Source organism: Zootermopsis nevadensis, unplaced genomic scaffold, assembly GCF_977971745.1.
Source record: "Zootermopsis nevadensis isolate Lab colony 2312 unplaced genomic scaffold, Znev_1.0 Znev_ptg000021l, whole genome shotgun sequence".
Lineage (NCBI taxonomy): Eukaryota > Metazoa > Arthropoda > Insecta > Blattodea > Termopsidae > Zootermopsis > Zootermopsis nevadensis.
Genome location: NW_028259153.1, coordinates 3865721 through 3891237, shown reverse-complemented (window position 1 = coordinate 3891237; position 25517 = coordinate 3865721). Strand labels below are relative to the sequence as shown.

The 25517-nt window shown below is 33.4% G+C and overlaps 2 protein-coding genes across 2 annotated transcripts; both read right to left on the bottom strand.

Annotated features, from left to right (window-relative positions):
* Positions 1 to 300: 300 nt before the first annotated feature.
* LOC110838447 (uncharacterized) lies at positions 301 to 8555 on the bottom strand. The gene is made up of 9 exons (XM_087352580.1): positions 8462 to 8555; positions 7266 to 7432; positions 5848 to 5932; positions 5211 to 5239; positions 4446 to 4481; positions 3444 to 3579; positions 2611 to 2696; positions 1590 to 1617; positions 301 to 467 (listed from the first exon to the last, which is right to left on the bottom strand). Exons 1-9 carry the CDS (start codon positions 8541 to 8543, stop codon positions 394 to 396), a joined length of 723 nt encoding a protein of 240 aa, XP_087208706.1. The 5' UTR covers positions 8544 to 8555; the 3' UTR covers positions 301 to 393.
* Positions 8556 to 12149: 3594 nt separating this feature from the next.
* LOC110828061 (uncharacterized) lies at positions 12150 to 25114 on the bottom strand. The gene is made up of 9 exons (XM_087352464.1): positions 24982 to 25114; positions 22912 to 23042; positions 21879 to 21954; positions 20229 to 20284; positions 18746 to 18781; positions 16623 to 16758; positions 14495 to 14580; positions 14082 to 14109; positions 12150 to 12323 (listed from the first exon to the last, which is right to left on the bottom strand). Exons 1-9 carry the CDS (start codon positions 25061 to 25063, stop codon positions 12253 to 12255), a joined length of 702 nt encoding a protein of 233 aa, XP_087208590.1. The 5' UTR covers positions 25064 to 25114; the 3' UTR covers positions 12150 to 12252.
* Positions 25115 to 25517: the final 403 nt, after the last annotated feature.

Below are 25517 nucleotides of genomic sequence, written 5' to 3'. Positions count from 1 at the left end.
ATTTTATAAACTCTGCTTTCAACACAATGAACATTTAATGCTTATTAATCAGTCTTATAGATTAGTGACTGAAGTGTCTGTAAGTAGTCTACATGAAACCGATTAGAGCGAAATTAACGTATAATTACCTAGATTCCTTTATTCCTAAACCCACTAAACTGAGCAAATACTGATAATTATTCATTCGCAGAGTTTATTTTCTATTGTTAACTTCGTTAAACGTATACTTTAAAGTGTTTATTCGTCCATTTATATCATACTTTATTATGTTTTAATAAGGCTTATAAATGATCGACAAACTGAAATCAATACTTGTTTTATTTCATAGCAAAGGGATAATAATTCATGCTGGATACATATACATGTTGTTCATTACACTATTTACGTCTGTTTCTAATTATCTGGCCTCTGTTGTTCCTTGTTCTTCCACTCTTGCATCATCTGGCGGAAATCATCACATTCTTTGCCTGAAAAATTTCAAAATATTAAAGTGTTTCTTCGTTGGCGGGGTCCCAATTTCCTCAATTAAAAATATTCACTGCATACATAATTATAATTCATTGTTAAATTCTGCCTTATTTTGTAATGCACACAAATTTTTTTAACAAAATCTGCTCCAATATAATATTTGGATTGCTTATAAATTATTATAAGTGTTGTTCATTATATAACCTGTCTCTAAACATGTGTTTAAATTGCCGCAGACAATATTTATCATGAATATATTAATATGTAGATTGTAAAAAGCGAAGTTATCCCTGAAACTTAACTAAACAGCAAACCACGCAGACGTTTGGAGGCGTGGAGGTATATATCCACGCTCTTTTTAAAATCTGAGGTAGCTTTGCGTCCGCGCAAATTCACCACTGTTGATGGAAAAACGATACCCATTGGACAGAATTCTGGGTTGGCCCCAATACCGGTCTGGACTTAGAGATGAAGGGAAAAATCCTGCCCTGTCAAGAACGAAACCAAGATCGTTCAGTCTCTAACCCAGTCACTTTTGACTGAGACATGTTGTCTGATCCTGATTGTTGTTTTAACAAGAAATTTGCAAACGTGGACGATATAAATAACTTCAGACTGTACAATTTACCTCTTACGTAACGAGCATAATGCATTGTTTTAACCGTAAGTATCAATGCACTTGTGGGAAGTTGCGGTGTGTGACAGAATGGCGAATGATATTAGAAAATATATTAGATACAAATATTGCGTGAAACTTAGTAATATGTCATTAAATTTTATAACAGCTTAGATGGGTGGGGCATGTAACACACATAGACGGATGACCAATTCACATAACACCTTATCAGAAAACATGAAATCAGCTGATAACATCGAAGATCTGTGCTTAGATAGGATTATGATATTACAATTGATACATTGATTGACGGCAATTTGAATACAGTAATGAAACATTATATTGCATAAAATGCGGACATTTATTTATCCCATGGACGGCTATCAGCTTCTCATGAAGTGTACCGGTTATGGAGTTATTTATTGAATATATATATATATATATATATATATATATATATATATATATATGTGTGTGTGTATGTGGAGGGGGATTGTATACTTACTGTTAACAATCTGGTTTTCAGGACAGTTCTGAAAACGAAAGAATATACCATGTTATTAACATATTAAATTTTAATACATTCATAGAAATACTCACATTCGAGTTTCTGTATATGTACACGCAGTATGTGGGTGTAAGTGAATGTCAGCTGAACACTAAATTCGTGCAGGTGTTTAAAACTCACGGAGCTTTTTAGTAGCGAATGTACTTCGTAACAATAAGGGCCTAACGTGCGTAAAACTTGCGATTCTGTGATCTATAACAAGAGAATTTTATAGTAATTATATTCTAGTAAGCTTGAACTTTGCTTTTTAAATTTAAAAAAAATTGTTACTTTTCAAATTACAGGATCTGACATGAGATTAATAATAAATGACATACGAATTTTGAATTGGTTTTATGTGCGAAAGTGATGTTATCGTGGTTAATGTGAGATTCCATTTAGTGGTTATGAGTTGTTACAGAGTCAACAAATGCTACTACTTTGCAAGTTATTGTTACACGTTTCTCGTAGCACGTACGACCACATTAGAGCCTGTCGCATTTGAATGATAATGACAGTTTCTACAGGTCTGTGAGAAAAATAGTCTGTATGAGCTCACAAATTTAAAATGAGTGACCCCCAACACATGAACTCTAACTCATTAATTTGATAACTGTTTATATCTTTCTGTTCTGATTTGAATACGTCACATCTCCTGCATTTTATCTACCACTTTTATAAAGTATCCAGTCTGTCACATCCATCAGTATTCATCTCTCGTGACTGTAGAACAATTTTTCTAATGAAGATGACTGTCTTCTATTATGTTAGGCTGTGTAGTTTGAAAGAATTTTACCGACATTTCAGAGGTGATTACTGCCTCCATCCACAGAGCGACAATTGTTTTAATGATGGAGGCAGCAAATCCCTCCAAATGTCTCTAAAATTCTACCAAATTACACGGTGTAACATTCCAAAAGACAGACGTCTCCTTACTTGAGGCTGCAGAGATCTAAAATGTAATATATATAATTCTTACCAGAATGACCTCATATTTTGCACAGTGATAAGCCATAATTCCAGCCGGATTGCAAGTCCACTCCAGCTGCCCACTGTTCATTGTTTCTGTACGCAATAAAACACAACACGTGTATTGAGGAGGATTACAAGTGCTTTAGTATTGTAACGTAAAGAAAAATAACCAACCCGAAGCTGGATATCCATTTCACTCGTCAGTTGCCATGTGACAACACCAATATTCTATACTAAATTTTCGTGTGAATGTTGAACATAGAACACATTTTTTTATCTAAATACTGTATTTCAAAGTATTTAAATGTAAATAAATAAAAAATAAAATTTCTTTATATGTTATTACATTGGATATCAAGCCGCCACACGGATTAGACTTTGTACGTATTTATGACTGCCATGTTTGTACCAATCTTATGTTGTATTTTACGCTCCATCCGATATTATTAGGACAATAATTTAAATTAGAAGACGATAGGTAGAACATGAGGAATGTTTAGATCAGTTTAGTTTTGAAAATCTGAATTTCAGAAAATACTCCCGAGATTTCGGATTACATTAAATGATTACGTAGATCAACAAAGTAATTGTAAGTCTATGTGTGTGGGAGCTGACTAAATCCCCTGTAGCTCATGAATATTAAAATTAATTTTGGTGGTCTCTTGGTTTCTTAAAACGCGCAATTTGTCTTCGTTAGCTGAGCGACTTTCGCCTTAATAAAAATTATTTTCCTCCAGTGGTAGGTCGTATTTAGTTGCGAGATCGCGGTGATGAATGCCAGTTCTGTGGCATTTTTATTCCAAATAATCTACTTTCTTTCAGATAATGTATTCTGCTTACCATTAGCACGTTCATTGGCTTTCTTAACACAACCTGGACCTGCAATTCTTGCAGCTTTCTTCAAAGAAACGTCTGTATATGCCTCATCGATGAGGTTCATAAATTCTTCTTCCTTAACGTAACCATCTGCATCTAACTAGAAGTCGGGAATAATGATTAAAATTTATAACATTCTTCACTTACCTTCCGTCTTGTGTATAGCTAGCAAATTACATAGGGTATAATGCTTAAAGTTACAGAGAATATTTTAATGCAACGCCCAGTGTTCTCGATGAGATGGAATTGGTTTCCCGATTGGAATCCAACGGCATTCAACCTTCATGACCATTAGTGTTGACCTTAACACCTAAAATAAATCTACAGCCATCGTTTGTTCTTTGTGTCACAACTCAGTTCGGTGTGCTGTTTTAATGAAGGGAAATTCGTTTTGGTAAATAATTTTTATAGGACCTAAAGAAGGTGGAATTTCTAATGGAAATTTGATTAAGAAAATGTTTCCAAAACTCAAACTGTGGAAGATCAAGGTTTTTTGAAGCCAGAAAATTCAGTACGCCTGCAATTGGAATACATTGCTTATAAATAGGGTGTCCATCGTATTAGAGACGGTAACACACAGTTATATGATGTATCCTTTAAAACTTAGTGTGTCTATCTGTACGATCGTGCTGTGTAATATCACATTATGCTTTTTAGAAACCTCGGAATTTGTAAAGATGATTTGTGCTCACTTTTTATAATGATATTTTATCCTTCGCAAAAACTTTCGGTCTCGCGGTCGGTTGGACACACAACTAAATAAACTGAATCACTAAATCGAACACTTGCATAAAGCAAGATATTATAAAAGGTGCGTGATGAAACACGTAACAAGTTTCATTATTTCATAAGTTCATTTTAAGAGAGAAGGTGAACAGCTTTCGCTCAAACTAGTTAAAAAGAGTGTAACATTATTTATTGTAGTAAATTTAAGGCTTAATATATGTGATTTGTTGTTGAACTTACAACTGTTTTCTCATCGCCAATGCACACAGCAATGCTCTAAAAACAAATGTAATTGTAAACATTACTATTTATGAAATGACGACGTACATACAGAACAACTTCGAATACGATATTAAAATACAATAAAATCTGGAAGAAAACATCATTTGAAATCTGATAAACATCTGACTAAAAGTTGCATTTAAGAAATTATATTTAAGTTTATATAATTTATACACCTGAAGATGGTTCTTTTAGAACTGAAACATGTCGTGTAAAAAAGTGATGATCTAATGTAAATCGAACATTTCGATAGAGAACATCATTTTAATATATTTTATATATTTAAATGTTAATTATAGTAATATTTTAATATTTAATAGGAATTTTATTGTGATTAGACTGACAAGATTTAAACTAATATTACTATTTATGATTGAACCACATATATCCTCACGTTAAATACGGTGCAGTTCTAAGACAGTAGACTTATCTTTAATGTTATATTGACCATGTTATATTAAAATTTGATTAATGTTAATTTGATTGGCGTTACTTATAATTGTATGGATTAAAATCATTATAATCCATAGTACTTCTCTTATTTTCTGCATTATGTACTGCCAGGGAATTTAATTGTTAATTTCGAAGTTCGATGTATGTGTTGGCTGCAATTATAGTTAACAAAATTATGTAATGCTTTAAAATTATTTTTTTTAAACTTCTTAAATTACCCTTATTTGATAAAAAATAAAATAACTTTCAGAATTATCCTTGTTTACTTACGCACGCTCCTGTAAATTTCTGTCGTTCACCTAAAATATAGAAACATTAAGAATGTACTAATATTTATGTAATTAAATTGAAGTGCTGTAATAACAGAATCAGATAATATGTAATAATCCTAGAAAACTTTACAAGCTTAATCCTCTTTTGCTTATTTTTAATTACTTGCTTTAATTATATTTTATCTCCGTAAGTGAAACACCGTTACTTATTTGTCTTCAAGCTTCATATACTTTAAAATTTGCCTACCTTGTAACATAGTTACGAGGTTAAAGTATGCTTTAATAGTACTTAATAAAATGATTTATATCTTAATTGCGTCATGTTTGTGTTTTATTGATACAATATTTTATTTTCCGTCTATACACAAACTTAAAATAATGTTGTTTAAAATTACTTAAAATTATAACATTCTCAGTAGATACTGCATCTTGTTACATTTTTTGTATTGAAAAAAAAAATGTAACAAGATGCAGTATCTACTGAGAATGTTATAATTTTAAGTAATTTTAAACAACATTATTTTAAGTTTGTGTATAGACGGAAAATAAAATATTGTATTAATAAAATGAGTCTTAATTTAAACTATTGTTAAGCATAAATAATAAAATTATGTATAAACCTTTTACTAACTTACTTTCATTCAATTGCGATCTGCAGTCCTCGTATATTTTCACCGTTTCTTCAGTAAAATCAGGTTCATCACCACTCCCACAGCATTTCTATTACAAAGCAAATTAATAAATAATTTCTTTTTTAATTCGAGTTATATGACGGGAAACGTTCGAGCTCTTAAAGAATATTGAGAGCGGTATATCCTATTCCAAATCGTTTAACTTGGTTCATTTGCCCATCATCTGATACTTCTAACAGAACACAACGTTTTGAAATTTCGATGTGTTTATGTTCTCACGTGATAAGGAGGCAAATACAAGTTCAGTTTTGATTGCGTGCACCTTAGTGGGTTCCTCGTGGCTTCTCATCTGAGGACGGAAACATAATAACTATCCCCAAAGTTCTGTTCGGATTACAAGAAGATGGACAAACTTCAGAAAACCAGTAAAACTTGTAGGAATTATTTTCATTCATTATTCACACAAGGTTAGATAATTAAAATAACTTTATAATTTTATGTACGCACAAATATATTTCTATTAAAATAATTCCTGTTTTTATAATGTCTCTAATTCCGAATAAACTATAATTTCTTATAATTTTCTTCATTGCCACCTTTAAACTCATGAGCGTTTCAAACTCCTGCTTATTTTCAGTGTATTTTTCTCTGGCATTCATTTATAATTCTAAGTATTTGTAAAAATCATTCATACAGGACATCACCATGATGTTAAAGGACCACTGAAAATTTATTAAAATTCTACCAAACTACAGGAGGTACAACCCAGAAGAGCCATCTTTTTACCCACCACCGTGATAACCTCAAATCCTGCTGCTGTCTATTATTGGCACAACTTAGGATAAGATTATCCCAGATATTTATGTTCGTATGCAACATTTATTTAATTAATTTTAAATTTTTATAATCGAATGCAATAAGCTTATTATTTTTATCATTTATTACAAAAAATATTGCATATAAGGTAACAGAGATTTATTCAAAATACATGGGACTGTTCATGGTCATTAGTAAAAAATATGGAAACGAATAAACAGCGTTTTAAAATGTTTAATATACAAAATTAATCACAATGTTTGGATCGTTAGATTAATCATTCAAATTTCTAATAAAATTAAGAGAATTATGAAAATATCAACACTTTTAAAGGAACTGTACTTAAAGTTCTTACCCAGGAGCTTCTTTATAATAAAATTTTTAAATGGCAATGTAGCAGGAGTTTATTAATTGCAAAGTGTGCAAATGCAATTCACTCTTATTTACTGATATCTCTAGATGTGTTCTTTTAACATGGATACCGAAAAGAGTTCTACCATCATGATGCTATAGACTAATGTCTAGTTTTATTTATTTATAATTTTGTGAGTTACGCTAATGTTTTCTACCTAGCTGCTTGTTTATTAAAATATCTAATTACTTACTGGATATATTCGATGTCTTTCGGCAGCATTACGCTTAAGTCGAGACAAAGTGGAAGATTCAGCGAATTGTTCAAGGTCATCTTCCAATGAAGTAATATCGAGCTGTAGTTCTTTCGCTGAAAATGTCTGGTGTTCTAGACTACTTAATTCGGGCAGAATACTGGCAACTGAAATAAACGTCTCGATTTTTTCATCAGTATTATAATATCATCATTGTATAAATCTATTTGATTCATTTACACGTAATCGCTTTTAAGCAGTTCATAATTTTAAGATTGTGTGCTCTTACCAGCGAAATTCATTTTCAGGGCTGAAGATAAAACCCTCTTCGGAACATAGTAAGAGACCCTTGATGTATTTTAAAATGCGAGAAATTTCTTGATCAGCGAGAGAATATGAGCTTTTCAAGAATTACTATGCTTTCTGATATTTGATATGTAGTGAATTTTAAATCATAACAAAAATTATATTTCTCTACTTATTCCTGTGCCGAATTAAGGACTTAAAGGAATGTTTATTTTCGTCTCCTAAACATAATTTTATTGGTTAATGCGATTTTTTCCAGCCTCAAACTTACAGTGTAGATCTGTGTTTCTTAGGTGAATTAAAACAAATAAAGTATTTACTAATTTTCATATGACGACATACAGAAATATGATGACTCCATGCTTAATATTAATAGGGCCGTAAATTTGTAATCCAAGATTATGAGGGGTCCACAGTGGTCGCGCGGTCTGAGGCGTGGGCCACGTGCCGCTCGGTCGCTGGGACCGTGGGTTCGAATCCCACTCAAGCCATGGATGTTTGTCTGCGTTTTTCTGTGTTGTGCTGTCCTGTGCACAGGTAGAGGCCTTGCGACGGGCCGATCCCTCATCTAAGGAGTCCTACCGAATGTCTATAGATCAAGCCAACGAAAAGTTGGGACCCGCAGTGCTCAGGCACTTAAAGAACGGGTCGTTCCCGGTATCCCATTATGATTATGAAGTATATTTTGTAATGTGAGTCCGATTTTTTGATGAGCTTTAGGTAATTAATAAACGTAAATACTGCAAGGGATATGTAAAGAAACTTTATATTCTTAATTGAACATTATTTGATATAACTTCTTTCAATAACCCACGATTTTAGAGTAGCAGTGGAATCATTTAGAACGCTGTATGGAATACATTGATTGTATATTTCCTAAGTTAACTTACAGGCTTGAGAATCTTGAAGAGAGTACCTCTGTACCGCAACAACGGCCAGAGACAGATGCACAAGTAGTGATGAACAAGTCATATCGAATGCGTATCAACTCTTCGATTCCAGAAAATAGGTTATGTTTACCTTTATATACATAGTACAAAGAATTGTCTGGAATACTTTGTAAAAAATTGCACAACTCTGAAACCTTACTTGCATAACGTAATTACTTAATATCGATGTTCATACTATACTTTTTTTAAATATTAGTGTTTTTGTCTAAATATATGCATTGAATATGAAATGAAGGGAAGGAATTATGTTTTTTGTAGAATCATTTCACAGGGAACATATTTGAGGAATCAAAAACATCTTTTAGGGCTTTATTACTTTTTATTGTACTATTTGAAAATAACTGTTCTGAATTCATTCAAGAATTTAATTTGCATGTAATTATCGAGGGTTCGAAATGACCACCGTGACTTCCTTTGCAGACACATTATCACTTAATAACATTCACATTAGTAAGTTTCTGAACGCATCAAAACTATTTCCGTAATTATAGGAGGAAATAGTATAAAATACATCTCCTGTATTTACATAACCATTAAAAAATTACTTCTTTGCTTTTCAACGATGCGCCAAGATTTTATAACACATTAATAGTATTTTTTATGACTATTTTATCATCCAGCTGTGGAGAAATAACGTGTTTACCTACGTTACCAACTGAACTATAAATTCTATGGACTTCCTGCATTACCAGTGAAATCACTATGGATGACAATACGAGCTCTGTACATAAAAACGGAATGAGTTGTTATGGATACACCACAACGCTGAAATTTGTAAAATATAAATATCTCCATGGATACCTTGAACAGGTCATATGCCTTGAGCTATGTAATTAGATCCAAAATAAGTTCGGGGATTCTTATCCTTTGAAGTTCACTGATATTTCGAAAGTTTTCCTCACCCCACATCTCGTAGGTGATTGTTTCACGAATGATCTCCAAGGCCACTGCAGCCCAACAATATTTTTCGACAATGACATTAGGTCATTAATGCATTATGTTGCAAACAAGTGTGGCGGAAGCGTCAAGACCTGGTGGCCAAGACACCAGAGAGGTGACCCGTGGGGTAAAGCCAGCTGAGCAATAATCTCTAAGGACAAGGCCCCATATAAACAAGCATCCTGTGAAGGAATCTGGGTTCCAGGGTTAAATAATCCTTGTTTGGAGAAGTTGTTCAGTGTATCACCTGGTGGCGTCCAGAGGGGTGCAGTCCCCGGCCACGTAGAATTCTGTTCTCTTGAGACCTCGATGGTCTAACCAGACGTAGTAGAAGTAAAGGGGTGTCTCGTCGGCGAAAACAAGTATAATGATTAATTCTTATTAATTAATAATAACAATATTAATATCGATAAAACAGGGATATTATTATGATCAACAATAACAATATATTTCAATTTGTACCACTCATCACTATCTAGTGACAGGTTAAATAAGAAGTAGGATCTGTACAGCCTCTTCCCCCCAGGTGCCTATATGGTGTACTTAGAGACAGCTTTACTTTCTGTATATTTTTATTGTTGCGAAACAATTGCACATCGTATTGTAGGTTTTATACCTCCCAGATAAAGAAATTGACGGGTTAATGAGATGTCCCTTGCTCGCCCTAGACAAGGGGTAGGGAACCTTTTCATGTTGGAAGTCCGCATTAATTTGGCTGTAATCAAATAAGGCCACATTCAAGAAACTTCAATTAGATACATTTAAAAATGTACATTATTTTGTAAAAATCTAACTTCTATGTACTAAATAATTTCAAAAAATAAAAAATATTTGTTAATTTTAAAGTTAACTAATCTTTTAATGACTTTGTTGTGTCTGCTTTTTGTTGGAAAGCATTTGAATATTTGGTTGCAGCATGTATTAATAAAAATAAAAAATTTGTTCTGTAAAATTTGGATTCAGTCTAAAGGCCGCACTTAAGGACCTAGAAGGCCACATGTGGCCTTAAGGCAGCAGGTTCCCCACCCCTGTCCTAGACTGTGGAGAACACGAAATAATTTATCCTCCTATCCATACATAGCTTTTTCATGTTTTTAGGAATTGCGGCGAAAATTTAATGAACCTTTTATGTAACATAATGCGTACTACATGATCGGCCAATCTGTTATTCCTCTTCATGCATTATAAAATTTTAATAGATTACAGAGGGCGAAGAAAATACGCTGATATAAATTTTATAAATAGTATATTTATTTTGTACAGTCTATACACAAACGTTTGAAGTTTATTGGTGTTGTAAAAATTATATAATATTAAAACATTTTGTTGTGTAAAATATTATATTAGCGCTCTTTCTCGTAAATACGATTTTACACTATATTTTTTTAGCGCTTTTATTAAAACGACATGTTTCGACGGGTAATACCGTCGTCTTCAGGTTTTTACCAATTTAAAATATTTTAAAAACTATTAGATATTTGATGCAATATATTATAATGATCCGTAGTTCTGTTTGTAGCTTTCCATTTTCATGGTAAGTTGCTTATTGTAGTCAGACGTTATATTTATCTGTGGAATTAATGTTTAATTATTTTCTTGGAATGAGTATGAATTGACATAGGAAATAATATATAAATAATCGTATAAATATATATTAAAAATTACTCGTCGAAACATGTCGTTTTAATAAAAGCGCTAAAAAATATAATGTAAAATCGTATTTACGATTAAGAGCGCTAATATAATATTTTACACAACAAAATGTTTTAATATTATATAATTTTTACAACACCAATAAACTTCAAACGTTTGTGTATAGACTGTACAAAATAAATATATTTAATCAAACACAAACATGACGCATATAAGATACAAATTTATAAATAGTGTTCAGCAAGAAGTACTCTCACCGGACACCAAATTTATTACAACATATTTATTATTTGAGGAAAGCCTGAGTGGTACCACCTAACATCTTGTCTTCAGAAGCATCAGATATCATTTACAGTACTGGGAAGAATGTTTTTTACTTTATAGAGTCGTTGCGCCTGATTTCACTGGAACTGAGCTCTCATTACTGCTTTGCCAGACTTGCCGATTGCATTATAATGAGGTGATATTGTTGCGTCATATTGTGATGATTATAATTGTTTATTTTAACCGTCTAATCACAATAAAATATTTTATTAAAATATTAAAATATTATTACTATAATTAACATTTAATATTTAAAATATATTAAAATGATGCTCTTTCTATCGAAATGTTCGATTTACAATTAGAGCATCATCTTTTTCACGACATGTTTCGGTTTTCAATGAACCATCTTCAGGTGTATAATCGATATAAATTTAAATGTAATATTCTAAATGCAATCCTTCGTCAGATGTCCATTAAATATCGGAAAGTTATCCTCTTCTAGATCAATTGTACTTTGTTATCACATTCAATGTTGTTTCGTAAATGTATGTCGCGTATAGCGTGATCTTGCGTGGGTGAAATGTTTGTAGTGGTTTTTATAATCGGTCTGTAAATTAAACAATAATTTTATAATGTTCAATCTGGATCGTATGTTTGTCAAGACCGGCTTAAGATAAGCGTTGTACATGGGGAGGTCGAAGGACAATATGATGTGCCTTCATGTGACAAGGGCAAGGAATTATTGGTGTAATGAATTAAAACATAAAAATGTAATATTTGCTGTTTATTTTATCAAGAAATACACAGAGAAAAAAAGTTTGCAATATTTACCGTTTCTGTGTTTTACATTGCTCATATAAATTTTTAAATATTTAAGCAGACGGTGGCTTAACTTTTTCTGCCAATGCTGCCATCTTTTTCCTAATGCCATCACATGCTGGACCTGAAATCAAATTACGCCCAGATTTAAAATACAAAAATTAAGGTTTATTATTTTTATTTTTTACGACTGTTCAGCTGATCAAGACACTAGTAACTGCTTTATGCAACCCGAATTTTAATCGCCGCTATCAAGAATCCGTGCCTTAAACCGAGATCAATCTAATTCAAAGACGCATGTTCTAATTTTATGTCATCCATTTAATATTGTTCTACTGTGAGGTGATATTGTTGCGTCATATTGTGATGATTATAATTGTTTATTTTAACCGTCTAATCACAATAAAATGTTTTATTAAATATTAAAATATTATTACTATAATTAACATTTAATATTTAAAATATATTAAAATATATTTCGATAGAAAGAGCATCATTTTAATATATATTTTAATATATTTTTAATATTTTAAATATTAAATGTTAATTATAGTAATAATATTTTAATATTTAATAAAACATTTTATTGTTATTAGACGGTTCAAATAAACAATTGTTCTACTATGTTCCCCCAGGCCTCTCAAATGGCATGTTTCTTTCAGGTTTTTCAGCAAAATTTGTAAGTGAAATTTTATATATTCCTCCTACTTATTTTCATTATCCCGCATTGACATTTTCTGCTAACTTAATAATTCTGAGTTATAAAATAAATGTAGCTAATAGCTGGTTTGTTTAAATGCCACCATTCGGATCCCAACTCATCTGCTGTTCTTCAATATACTTTATTTTCGGTCAATTGTAGGCAATTCTGTATTCACTTTCAAAATGTCCTCTTCCCTCATAGTAACATTCAAAATTTTTACAACTTACATGTAGTACAGACACTCAGTTAGGAACCCGTATGTTTCTTTGTTGTGTTAAAAAGAGCGGACTGTGTTTTATATTGTGTCTGATATCACCCCTGTCCAGAGCTTCATATCATAGTTATTTAAGATTAATTTTACTATTATAATAAATTCTAGCTCTGTCCTTGTTAAGCAGTAATTGTCCTTTAAGTTTGCCTATAAGAAGTTGCAGGCATTTCTCGGTCGAATATAAAACACGTTAAACATTTCGAAGAAGATTGAAGATTTTGAGCTGAAAAGTACCACAAACTTATGAATACATTTTGTCTTAACTGCGTCTTTATGACATTCTTGCTCGTTGTCGTAACCAAAGTTTGTATGTTTCAGCTGTTTTAATAATTAATTATGTACGTCCCACTATAGGTCGTTTGGGGGTGAGTGGAAGTATAGCTCCTACTCATTCCTGACCTCGGTTCTATCTGGGGGTGAGTGGTCAGCATCACGCCCAGAATAATTAATTAGCTACTCATATTTTGAGTTTGCCCTATACTTATTACTCATTACGAAAGAAGTAATTTTGGATATTTATTTTATCCCACAACTGATACATTTATTAGCATATAATAAATTTTGCACAAAATAATTTTATAACGACCGTTGTTTACATATATATATATATATACACACATAACGTCTAATTCTACATCTTATATGGGAACGACCCGTTCTTCAAGTGCCTGAGCACTGCGGGTCCCAAATTTCGTTGGCTTGATCTATACACATTTGGTATTACTCCTTGGACGAGGGATCGGCCCGTCGCAAGGCCTCTACCTGTACACAGGACAGCACAACACAGAAAAACGCGGACAGACATCCATGGCTTGAGTGGGATTCGAACCTACGGTCCCAGCGACGAAGGGGCACAATACAATTAGAAACGCTTTAGAAATTCCCAAATATTTAAGTTTTGTACTTACTTTTAACCTGTAGATTCTCGGGACAGTTCTGAAACCAAAGAACATTATTCTGGTCACTGTGAGCATAAATATAGAGCTGGGAGTATGAAACAGAAAACTTTTTTATACGGTTTTCAAAATGTTATTAGAAAACTAAAACATAAAGTACGTAATAAGTCTTCTGAGCATAACGATATCAAAATTAAAGCAATTATTTTATAAAGATGGCTGTCTTCTGGGTTGTAGCAATCTGGCAGAAGTTTACCGACGTTTCAGACATCCTCGATCTTCAGGGCGATCACACTGACCACACGGCGCTACAACCCAGAGACAGCCATCATAAGACTAACTCTTAATCCTATGCATTTATATTGTATTGTACCTTTAGGAACATTTAGATTATTAGTTAATAAGATAAATACTTCGATTCTTACCATTTCTGCCTTGAATCTCATGCACATCACTGCTGCTCCAAAGGCACCATTGCAAGTTTTCCCGCCTGCTTGTGCTGGACCAAGTTCTAGATATAGGAAAATAGTTAGATAAATAAATATTTGCCTCGAGGTGCTGTTATTTCTCAGTAACATAACACAAAACTTTGTCTGTTCCCTGTAGAAAAACGTTATGATAATAATTTATATTATATTCTTTATAGAACTTAACAGACATTTATGACAACTTTTTCTCTAAAATTTCTTATAATGCGATAGAGTTGAGGCCTCCCTCGTTGTGTTCAATTTCATCTGTTTTTCTCAAAAACAAAACCTTTCTAACCCTAGAACGTCTTCGTATTCTTTTGCAATAATTGTGGTGCGTTTTCACGTAAACTTTCCAGAGAATTATTTTACCCAAGAAGGCAAGCTAGAAATTTACATTGTGGGAATTTAAAAATATAATATATTTAATAAGCCCTGAGTTCTGTGTAGCTTTATTCTACAGCCAGGGTTTTAGTGGTCAAGTATTTATGATCAGAGGTTGTTAACGTGTTCAGACATTCATTGTTCTTCGTTTTTCGTGGCACAATTTTTACTCTCTGGTATAAGGATCATTATTGTTGAATGTTATCTGACATTTGGTAGGAACTACTGTAGTTGTCATATTCAAGGCGCCGTTTGAACAAGGGGGTCTCGAAAGTCCTTGTAAATATCTGTCAATGAATCTGAGTATAAGGTATCTTCATTCAACTAACACGGTAAAATCTTACAAGGCTTCCGAATCTCCCACGAACATTCAGCCTGAAGGTATAGTGTTTCCTTCAACGTTGAAAAACATTTAAAGATCGATGCGGCTTGATCCTGAAAGCTCTTCCTTCAGTTTTATGGGCCGGTCGTAAATTCCTCAGTCAATGAATTAAACCAATGTGTTTTGACCAGCTCCATGAAAGTAAACATCACATCTGCTTCAGTTGCTTCAAATTCTGTTACAGTAGGTAACTGACATAGGACGCCAACAACCTTAATTCGAGCTAAATTACCTCTATAAGTATTTCATAAGTATGAAGATTTCTGTCTTCTGGGTTGTTGCGCTGTGTAGACTGGTCGATGTTTACCAACGTTTCAGAGGTCATACTGCCTCTGTCATCAGGGCGATGAGTATGAAGATTTCTGTCTTCTGGGTTGTTGCGCTGTGTAGTCTGGTCGATGTTAACCAACGTTTCAGAGGTCATACTGCCTCCGTCATCAGAGTATGAAGATTTATGTCTTCTGGGTTGTTGCGCTGTGTAGTCTGGTCGATGTTAACCAACGTTTCAGAGGTCATACTGCCTCCGTCATCAGAGTATGAAGATTTATGTCTTCTGGGTTGTTGCGCTGTGTAGTCTGGTCGATGTTAACCAACGTTTCAGAGGTCATACTGCCTCCGTCATCAGAGTATGAAGATTTATGTCTTCTGGGTTGTTGCGCTGTGTAGTCTGGTCGATGTTAACCAACGTTTCAGAGGTCATACTGCCTCCGTCATCAGAGTATGAGGATATCTGTCTTCTGGGTTGTTGCGCTGTGTAGTCTGGTAGATGTTTACCAACATTTCAGAGGTCATACTGTCTCCGTCATCAGGGCGATCGACCATACTACACAGCGCAACAACCCAGAAGACAGAAATCTTCATACTCTGATGACGGAGGCAGTATGACCTCTGAAACGTTGGTTAACATCGACCAGACTACACAGCGCAACAACCCAGAAGACGGAAATCTTCATACTCTGATGACGGAGGCAGTATGACCTCTGAAACGTTGGTTAACATCGACCAGACTACACAGCGCAACAACCCAGAAGACGGAAATCTTCATACTCTGATGACGGAGGCAGTATGACCTCTGAAACGTTGGTTAACATCGACCAGACTACACAGCGCAACAACCCAGAAGACGGAAATCTTCATACTCTGATGACGGAGGCAGTATGACCTCTGAAACGTTGGTTAACATCGACCAGACTACACAGCGCAACAACCCAGAAGACAGAAATCTTCAAAGTTTACGTAACCTACCAAGGTCTAATGGCGCACTTGGTTGTCATAAGTTACACTGGTGTTTTGTTTGAATAAGATCGTATTTGCAGTTACCTTTAGCCTTTGCATTTGCTGCAGGAACACATTCATCGGAACACTTTTCGATTACATCCTTCAAAGCTGGGTCGTTTAAACGGTCCAAATATGCGGCCTTGAATTCCTTCAACTTCACATAGCCGTTTGCATCTACCTGTTACCGGCAAGAGGAAGGTAGTTAGCGAGGGGCTTGAGGGTCAGTACTTCAGTTTAAATCAAACCACGCATTTAGGGGAGGGCGGTCACCAACGCTGAATGTAATTCATATTCGGGATTTTAATTATGCATGGAATGATTAATAATTTTCCAAATTCATTCCATGGACTCAAACAAACTATCAGTTCAAAGTTGAGAAATATTGTGACCTTACATATAAAAAAAAATCACTCTGCCTTAGTCTGCTTTATATATGGTAAATATTTTTGCTAGACAACTTGTTATAATGTGTAATATATTATATGTATTAGGTCTGAGTTTTTAACAGCCTGTATATTTAACCTGAGACGAGTCAATGAAATAAAATATTTCGGTTGTCCTGCATTTGTCTAACATAACGTAGTCTACTTCAAATTGCTTGTAATTTACACAGAAAGTTATACAATAATACTAGATACTTGTCAATAAAAAAACTAATATCGACATACAGGCCTGTGCATAAGAAATCCGCGCCATAAAATTGTCATATTATTTAATTTATTTTATTTTATACCAACCGTTCTTCAGTGCCTGAGCACTGCGGGTCCCAACTTTTCGTTGGCTTGATCTATAGACATTCGGTAGGACTCCTTGGACGAGGGATCGGCCCGTCGCAAGGCCTCTACTTGTACACAGGACAGCACAACATAGAATAACGCGGACAGACATCCATGGCTTGAGTGGGATTCGAACCCACGATCCCAGTAACCACGCGGGCACTGTGACGGCTAAATGGACAGATATCACATTTAAATAGTAGTCTTTTGTGTTTACTTTAAGTCACGATGTTAATGATTGGCAGTAGACTGTAAAATTTGCTTTTTCCAACGTTTCTTTACATATACAGAAGTCTGGGTTAAATTTGATCTTAAGTAGTTCGTTAACATACGTCTTAATTACGGTAAGTTCTGGAATGGTGATATTTTAATACAGATATTTAAAACATTTTAATTACAAATACAGATTTGATGTATTATGTAGCCAAAATAATTTACGTGCCATTTTAATATATAATTTTAAATATTGTATTCAGCGTTGCCTTTCTTGAGAGTTTCATGTAAAACTTTAAATTACAGTCTGTTGGGTCATGACATTGAGTACACGTATACCACAGTTTAGAAGGCGCATACCGTCGCCTTGTTCTGGGAACTAGTTTTCCCTTAAATATCGGTAACTGTCAGAAAAAAAAAACTTGACGGCGTTATATTCCACAAGACCACATTATAAAATAATTCTTGAACATTCAACAGTTTTGATACGACATTCAGTAAAGTTTAACATATGTGCTGCTTAGGAAGTTTTACGGAAAGACCAGTCCAGAACCTTCTTTACTGTTTCATAATTTATTGTATAGATCATGGTTAACTAAACAAATTCAAAAAGGTAAAATAAGATTTATAATAATTATATCGTGTTCTACGAGAGATTCCCATGTTATAAACCTGATAGAGAATAATTACGAGCTTTGGATACTACGTTGACTGAATTTAAGATGACAAATCTTTGATCCGGAGTAAATGGTAAAAATCAGATGTATTAGAACATTTTATAGTGGGTTTTCTAACTAGAAATACATTTCTTGGAACCCGGATATTCTAACAACACATGCCCACATGAGTGTAATGAGCCCTGAAGTAGGTAAGTAATATACTAGATGCGTATTCAAGGAGTAATTACTGATATAACATGTAATTAAAATACGATGAAAAATTCAAAGAACAGGGGTCAAAATTATTTTGAAATTTGTCCAAAAATTAGCCTTTTACTCTTGATTGCAGTATTTACAAAATATATTAAGTAAATTGACGACTTTAATTAAGATATTTGTTTTGAATCTGCACTATAAGTTTTATGTCAGGGAAAAGAGAATTTCAGTAAACACAAATTGTATTATCCGTAAGTATTTTATTTATTTTATTATTATTTTCTTATAAATTTAAACTTACCAAATCCTTTTTCTGCCCCAGGCACTCAGAAATACACTGAAAAATAAGACAAAGATAAAATTAAATTACATATTTGAAGCGCACGACGACTCAGCTAATACATCCATAAATATCCTTTGAATTTAGAACTTCGAACGTGATCATGTATGAACCCATTTTATTACAGACAAACCTGTCTGTGAATATTTTAACTTCAAGTGATTAATAATACCGAAACAGCGGCCAATTTGACTTCTTAGATTAGATTATCTCTAGCAGAAATTAATGGAAGTCCTTGATTAATTTTTATCATCCCTGATCAGAGTCGCAGTAGCATGTTTTTATGCAGTTAAAATTAGAGTTAAATTTCGGCCAGTAGCCCCATAATAAGACGGTTTAAATCCGTATTGCCGTAAAAAGTTACCTTTCAGTAAACTTTAATGGATTACTGCAACGTCATAAAATCTTTCAATGGTTACACATCATAAGCAAATTTCAAGATTTTTCTCTGACATTTGTACATTATTTAATTTAAAAAATTGAAACATTCTTAAAAATTCATCTAGCCTTGCGCTGAATCACATTACAACTATTGGTATTTGCTGCTAAAAATAAATTTTACGTAAATATATTAATTTTAAGCATTAAACAACAAATATTTTCGACATTCTAATACCTACGAGATTTATTGCTTCTGAAATAGAATGATCCATGAACGTGCGCGGTGAGTTTAATGCTGGTTGAGGCGAGATATGAAATGCTTTTACATACAGAAAACAGACGTGCATATTCCAATGCACTTTTCCAAAATCATTATTTATTTTTCCGGTTAAAAAATTAAGAAGCGATGGATTAAATTATTATCATACTGGTACCCTATTACTGAAAATCTATATTGTGATAATGATTACATTTATTAAACAATCCCCGGATGAATTACGTATATGACATGCACTGATGCTCTTTGGGTTTAAATTGTTTCGTGGCCAACATGAAAAAATACATTGTCCTTTGGCAAAATCGCGGAGTTGCGTGTCGACATCAACCTTGCGCCTGTAATAACCTTATACTTTTCACCGTCTAACAGAGCGAGCGTGCAACAAGTGACTGAAGCTGATTGGTTGATGAGGGAAGGTCACTTTAGATACGAAAAAGTGTTAAAAATTCAGCCGCCATCGTCCGTGTCGGTTGGTAGGTTCTTAAAATTTGTTTTAATAGCATTATTATATCTTTATGAGTTATGTAATTTCAAATGACATGTATTCTATACTGAAATAATACTCTTCTGTATTCTGCTATCTTGTGATCTTAAGGAACATTTAAATTGATATAAAAATAAGCATATTTTAAACGTAATTTTAATGAGTATTGGCCATACTTAAACTTTGATTAATATTTAAACTTTCAAAATAAATTATATCCTGTGCACTCTCTCAAATCCGATAGGGAGTACACCTGTTTTTAACATTCAGTTCCAGTAGACGGAGTTCTTTACACAACTCACAGCTAAACGTATCTGCGCTTGAGGTCCCTTACTTTCCGCTGACGTATCTCCTGAAACTGAAAATAAAGATTATAAATATAATCAATTCTGAATCAAACTTACAAAATGACTTATAGTATTTAATTAAAATACTTTTAGTCGCCATAAAACAAAATTTCCCGCTTATGTGCTGCTGATTCAATGCGGATTAACCTCTATTCGCGAAAACATTAGAAAACGAAATTTAAATGTTATTCTGTACGGGCTTTACACTGTAGAACGAATACAGAATCAGGGTCATTGAGAGCCGGCTACTTTGGAGAATATTTTGACGTTGTAGGAATAAAGGGGTAGGATTACGAAAACAATTGCATTATAAGTAGGAATCTTTACCAAATATTCTTGCGTAAGGCGAGGTTAATTCTTGGGCAAGACGTGCATCACGCACTGAATTGGAAATGGTATAATGAAATTAATCTAAGTATGTATAACTTAAGTCAACTGTTGTTAGAATTGAACTGTACCCAGTACCGATTTCTGATTATTATTCTTGAAACATTCGCGTTAGTAACTTCCAGGCAACCTCCTAGTAGATGCTTTTATTCATAGTGCAATAAGGCGTTTATGTTCTGGGAATGTAAATGTTGAAGATGTTCGCAATTGTAATCACTACATAGTTTTGGCATAACGTCATATAAATATAATTTGCACTTCGGGTTTCGAACTTAACTTAAAAAGTTTTTTATGATATAAATTTACCTCATTTAAGCCGAAACTTAGGTTTCTTTCTTTGACGTATAGATATTATCGACAATGGAGAATTCTAGATAAACATTAAAGGAGTTCTAGTAACTTGTTACGAAAAATGCTTTTATTTAAACGTTTTAGTTAACATTATTAGACAGACGAGTTCAATTGAAATTATAAAATTTAAGTTATTAATTTATGCTTATAATTTTCAGTCGTACAGATTCCAAATGAGATAATTTTATCCGATATAACCGTAGTTCGTACAGAATTTGTAGTTATGATTGTTATCTCTACTATTCAGACATTTCATATATCTGTCTATAACTGTTCATTAATTATAATCATGAAACCGAATGATAAATCTACTTTTCGAACGACAGACATTATTTTACATGCAGCAAATCGTATCTTCAAATTTTTTTTATGTATTTTGAAAACCTATTTACATACAACACTACAAATTCCTAGAGTAGATTATTAACAATGGAACGAGTGTCATTAAAACATTTATGTTCACAGAACCACAATACTAATTTTATTCACAATAATAAATAAACAAGTAATATTACTAGTGGCTATGAAGATTCCTCAAACGTTTCAAAAGTTTTGGTTTGAAGTAAAAGGCACACGATTTATCCCACGGATATAGTAACATAGTCCTATCTTTACTTTTAATTTAAATATGAAATTTAGCTAAACTTAAAATATATAAATTTCGTTTATATTTAAAAGTGGTTATCTCATAGTAAAGTCAAAACATGGGAGAATGTGGAACATGGAGATGTTACGTTAGGTTAGATTAGGCGAACTTTAAAAACGTTTATTGGTAGAAATGGGGAAACACAGTTAGAAAGGAGCCAAAGAATTATTCTTGAAATTGAACCGTTTTAAGGGTCAATATATTCAACTTATGGCACCTACTTGTCTGCTGTTTGCATGACTGCATCATTTGTTTTTCTTCATCTGTTGGACTTACATGCGGATATTGGCAGCATTGCTACAAAAAATAGATATTTTGTCATTAAAGGAAATCTGGTTACTTACAAGGATTATGAAATCTGGGTAACGTTACCAGGCTGGCATAAGTTCTAAAAATGACTGTTATTTTACGTGTAGATATTTAGAATAATTGCATCTGTTTTTCAAACGCTGAGTAATTTTGTGGTTTATATAGACCCCCAGTTTTGTGATAGTTAAGTACAAAAGACCACAGTAATGTGGGAGTGACAAGGATAAATAAGGAATTTTGGTAGGGAATTTCTTGAAAAATGTATACTTGGAAAAATGAGGAATTTGGATAGCATTGTAGTGGATTTGAGGCAATCGGATCTTGAGGATTGGAGGTAGACACTAGTGGTTGGATACCGTATCATGGTTCGGTCTTTTGTTTTTATTGATATTTAAACCGCAGGTCCTTTTGTCAGGAACTCAAGTAAAATATGCTACCCGAACTTATTTGGTACAGTGATTACCGCCTGCATATTTTAACGCAAAGCGTATTAAATTGTCAGTTGCAAATAAAAGAAAGTAATGTGCATCGGAACGTAAATCTATGTTAACTGAAGAAATAACCATTTTCTTTTCAAATATATAATTTAAGGGAATTTCGTACCAATTGTTTACATGAACAAAACGGTTGTGAACATTGAAGATGGCTGACTTCTGGGTGTAGTTCGGTAGAAGTTTACCATTTCCACGAGCTTAGCTTACTCATTACCCTGATGATGGAGGCAGCAAGGACCTCTGAAACGTCGATAAACTTCTACCAGACTACACGGCGCAACAACCCAGGAGACAGCCATCTTCAGACTCACCGCTGTAAAAACTTCAAATCCTGATTATGAGAATTAATAACTAGACTCTCTCTGTTTAGTATAATATTTAAATTTATCTACAAATATTTCATTTATTAACACTCTTGAGATAAATAACAAATCCTAATAAGCTGACATACCACAATACGAGGAGAATTCTTATTCCCCTCAGCAGACCGAGTGAATCTGAAACTGTTGTGTTGGTGGTCATTCATTCCTATAATATAATCCGATGCTTCGTTAAAGTCTTGCTGGGAGAATAGTTTCAAGTCTGAAAAGATGTAAGCATTCAAGTTAGGGTAAATATAATTTCTCTCATCTCTTAGTGTCCTAAGGAAGTGTTGTATAGTTTGGACAAAATCTAATTTTATGATAAAAAGAGTTAAGTGTATACATTTGAGGTATTCGCATGATTTCTTGCCGCCAGAACACAGACTATTACAGTTATGAATAGGCACTGTGTATTGAGCATTGCAGAACAAAATTAAAAAATGTACTTATGTCAAACTTACACATAATAATATACCATCTGACTCAATGCAGTCCTTATTGGAAAAGTAATAATCACTCGGACAATCAATAAATTGCCTGCCCTTAATGGGACTTGGTGTTTATTATGTTTTATTGTAAACTGACATAATATTACACCCTGAATTAAATTAGTCTACTCCAAACCATTACACAGAATACTTTAAGATTTCTTTTAATATAATTCTCACATCTTCATTGAGTGATATCCTACCACATGCATTTACAACAAAATATTGTTTATTTTTTCGTATTCATATCCCAGTTAACATAAGAATAATATATGGTGAATTCCATATTTTAGGAAGCTCCTTATTATGAAAGTTTATCCAAAATCACGTTAATCCAATCATCTTGAGCCAAAATATTATCAGTACTCTGTTATCACACGTCTTAAATTTATGTTCATCCTCTTAAAAGAGAAACTACGTTTTACGCCAATAAAAACTACAAGCGAAATTATAATGTTTTATATTTTACACTTTGCATTTTAAGGGAGCAGAGGTAAAGACCATTACTTCTGAATTTCATCGTAATTAATTAATGAAATTTTGATTTACTACAACAGTTTCCAGATATTTTAAAATTACCACGTTATTTACGAAAATCATTAGCTATGTTACGTAGAGTCCATCTCAAAAGTTCCTTCATTTTTGGAAGTGAGTTTCACACAGTAATAGAAATATAAAATCCATACGGATTTCGGTCAAAAAGTGTTTCTTTCCAAGGTAGATCCCAGCTAAGTGCTCCATCCAATAACCATTTCAACTGATACACCAAACTTCACTGTAGTCAATAATACAAATTTCTTTAGAAATGAACTTTGGACAGATCGAAGTATTTACTGTGTTCATCTTCAATGCTGGAAAATCTTTATTAGTCCCGCAAGTCTGTCAGGAAGGTTTACAGGCAACAGGCATCGAGTTCTCTTGGAGAAAGTGTTATCTGGTCTACCATAAAATGTGCCACTAGCGGCCAGAAAATGCACGTGATTTATGTATGGTGATACGCCACCAAATATTAGCCCTTTTGCGCTAAATGTCTTAAAATATTTTCGGAAATTGTTGCTTATTACCAGCTCATTGGAAAGGGGTTTTTTCAACCAATATATCGCTTCTGAATTATATATTTCCATTTTAGAATTAACTGCGAATTTTTACAATTATCCTGTTTTGAACTTATGATCATACACACGCTTCTAGTGAATTTGTCGTATGGAAATTTGTAGAGAAACGACAAATATAATATATCAAATCTAAAACTTCTTGACGATGGTGAAGAGTCAATTGAATAAAAATTTACTTGGATATTATCCATCGTCTACTAAATATAAAACGTAAAACGACGTTTCGGAGATGGGACTCTATCTCCGTCTTCAGGTTCCTGCAGGGATTAGCTCTATCTAGTGGGCCCAACTGTGTAGGAACCTGAAGACGGAGATAGAGTCCCATCTCCGAAACGTCGTTTTACGTTTTATATTTACTAGACGATGGATAATATCCAAGTAAATTTTTATTCAATTGACAAATATAATAGTTTGATAACGCAGTGAAATAGGAAAGAAATTTCGGTGATGAAGAAACCAAAATCGCGCTAAATCATATCTCAAAATATCTCAGACAAAGTTTGTTTTTCTGAGGCTCCTTCAGCTTCAGGATCTGTGAAATAATGTAGATACTTACATGAGTTATGATCATCTACTGTAAAACTAAGAACGGAGGCAGAAGTGATGACCAGGAAGGTAAACGCAGTTGAAGAATACATGTTGATTTCTGTTGCAAATTCATGGTCTCCTGAACATATTTATACCAACAAGCCACGTGTAGGTTTGAAACCTATACATTAATTATTCATTTTATTCTATAATTGTAACTGGACCTTAGTGTCGAAACGCTAGGGAAGAACACTTATCGCCACCGACAATCTCTCATGGCCATGCATTCATTCCATAAATCCTCATTTTAACTCTCTGAGTACTGGAATTTGTTCTAAATCGGAATTTTTGAAGGGGCCAGTAGCGATACTTGATTTTTTAATTTTTTTAGACATATGCCGAGAAGTAGAGATAAATTTTGCAGCTGAATATATAGGTCGTCCCTCGCCTCGGCATTGTATGATGTCCATTTCCAATAAGCCTGAACAGGCATACATTAGACTAGAATACGCGGTTGACAACGATTTCCTGGTTGAAGCCGCCAATGATGCATTTTATATAATT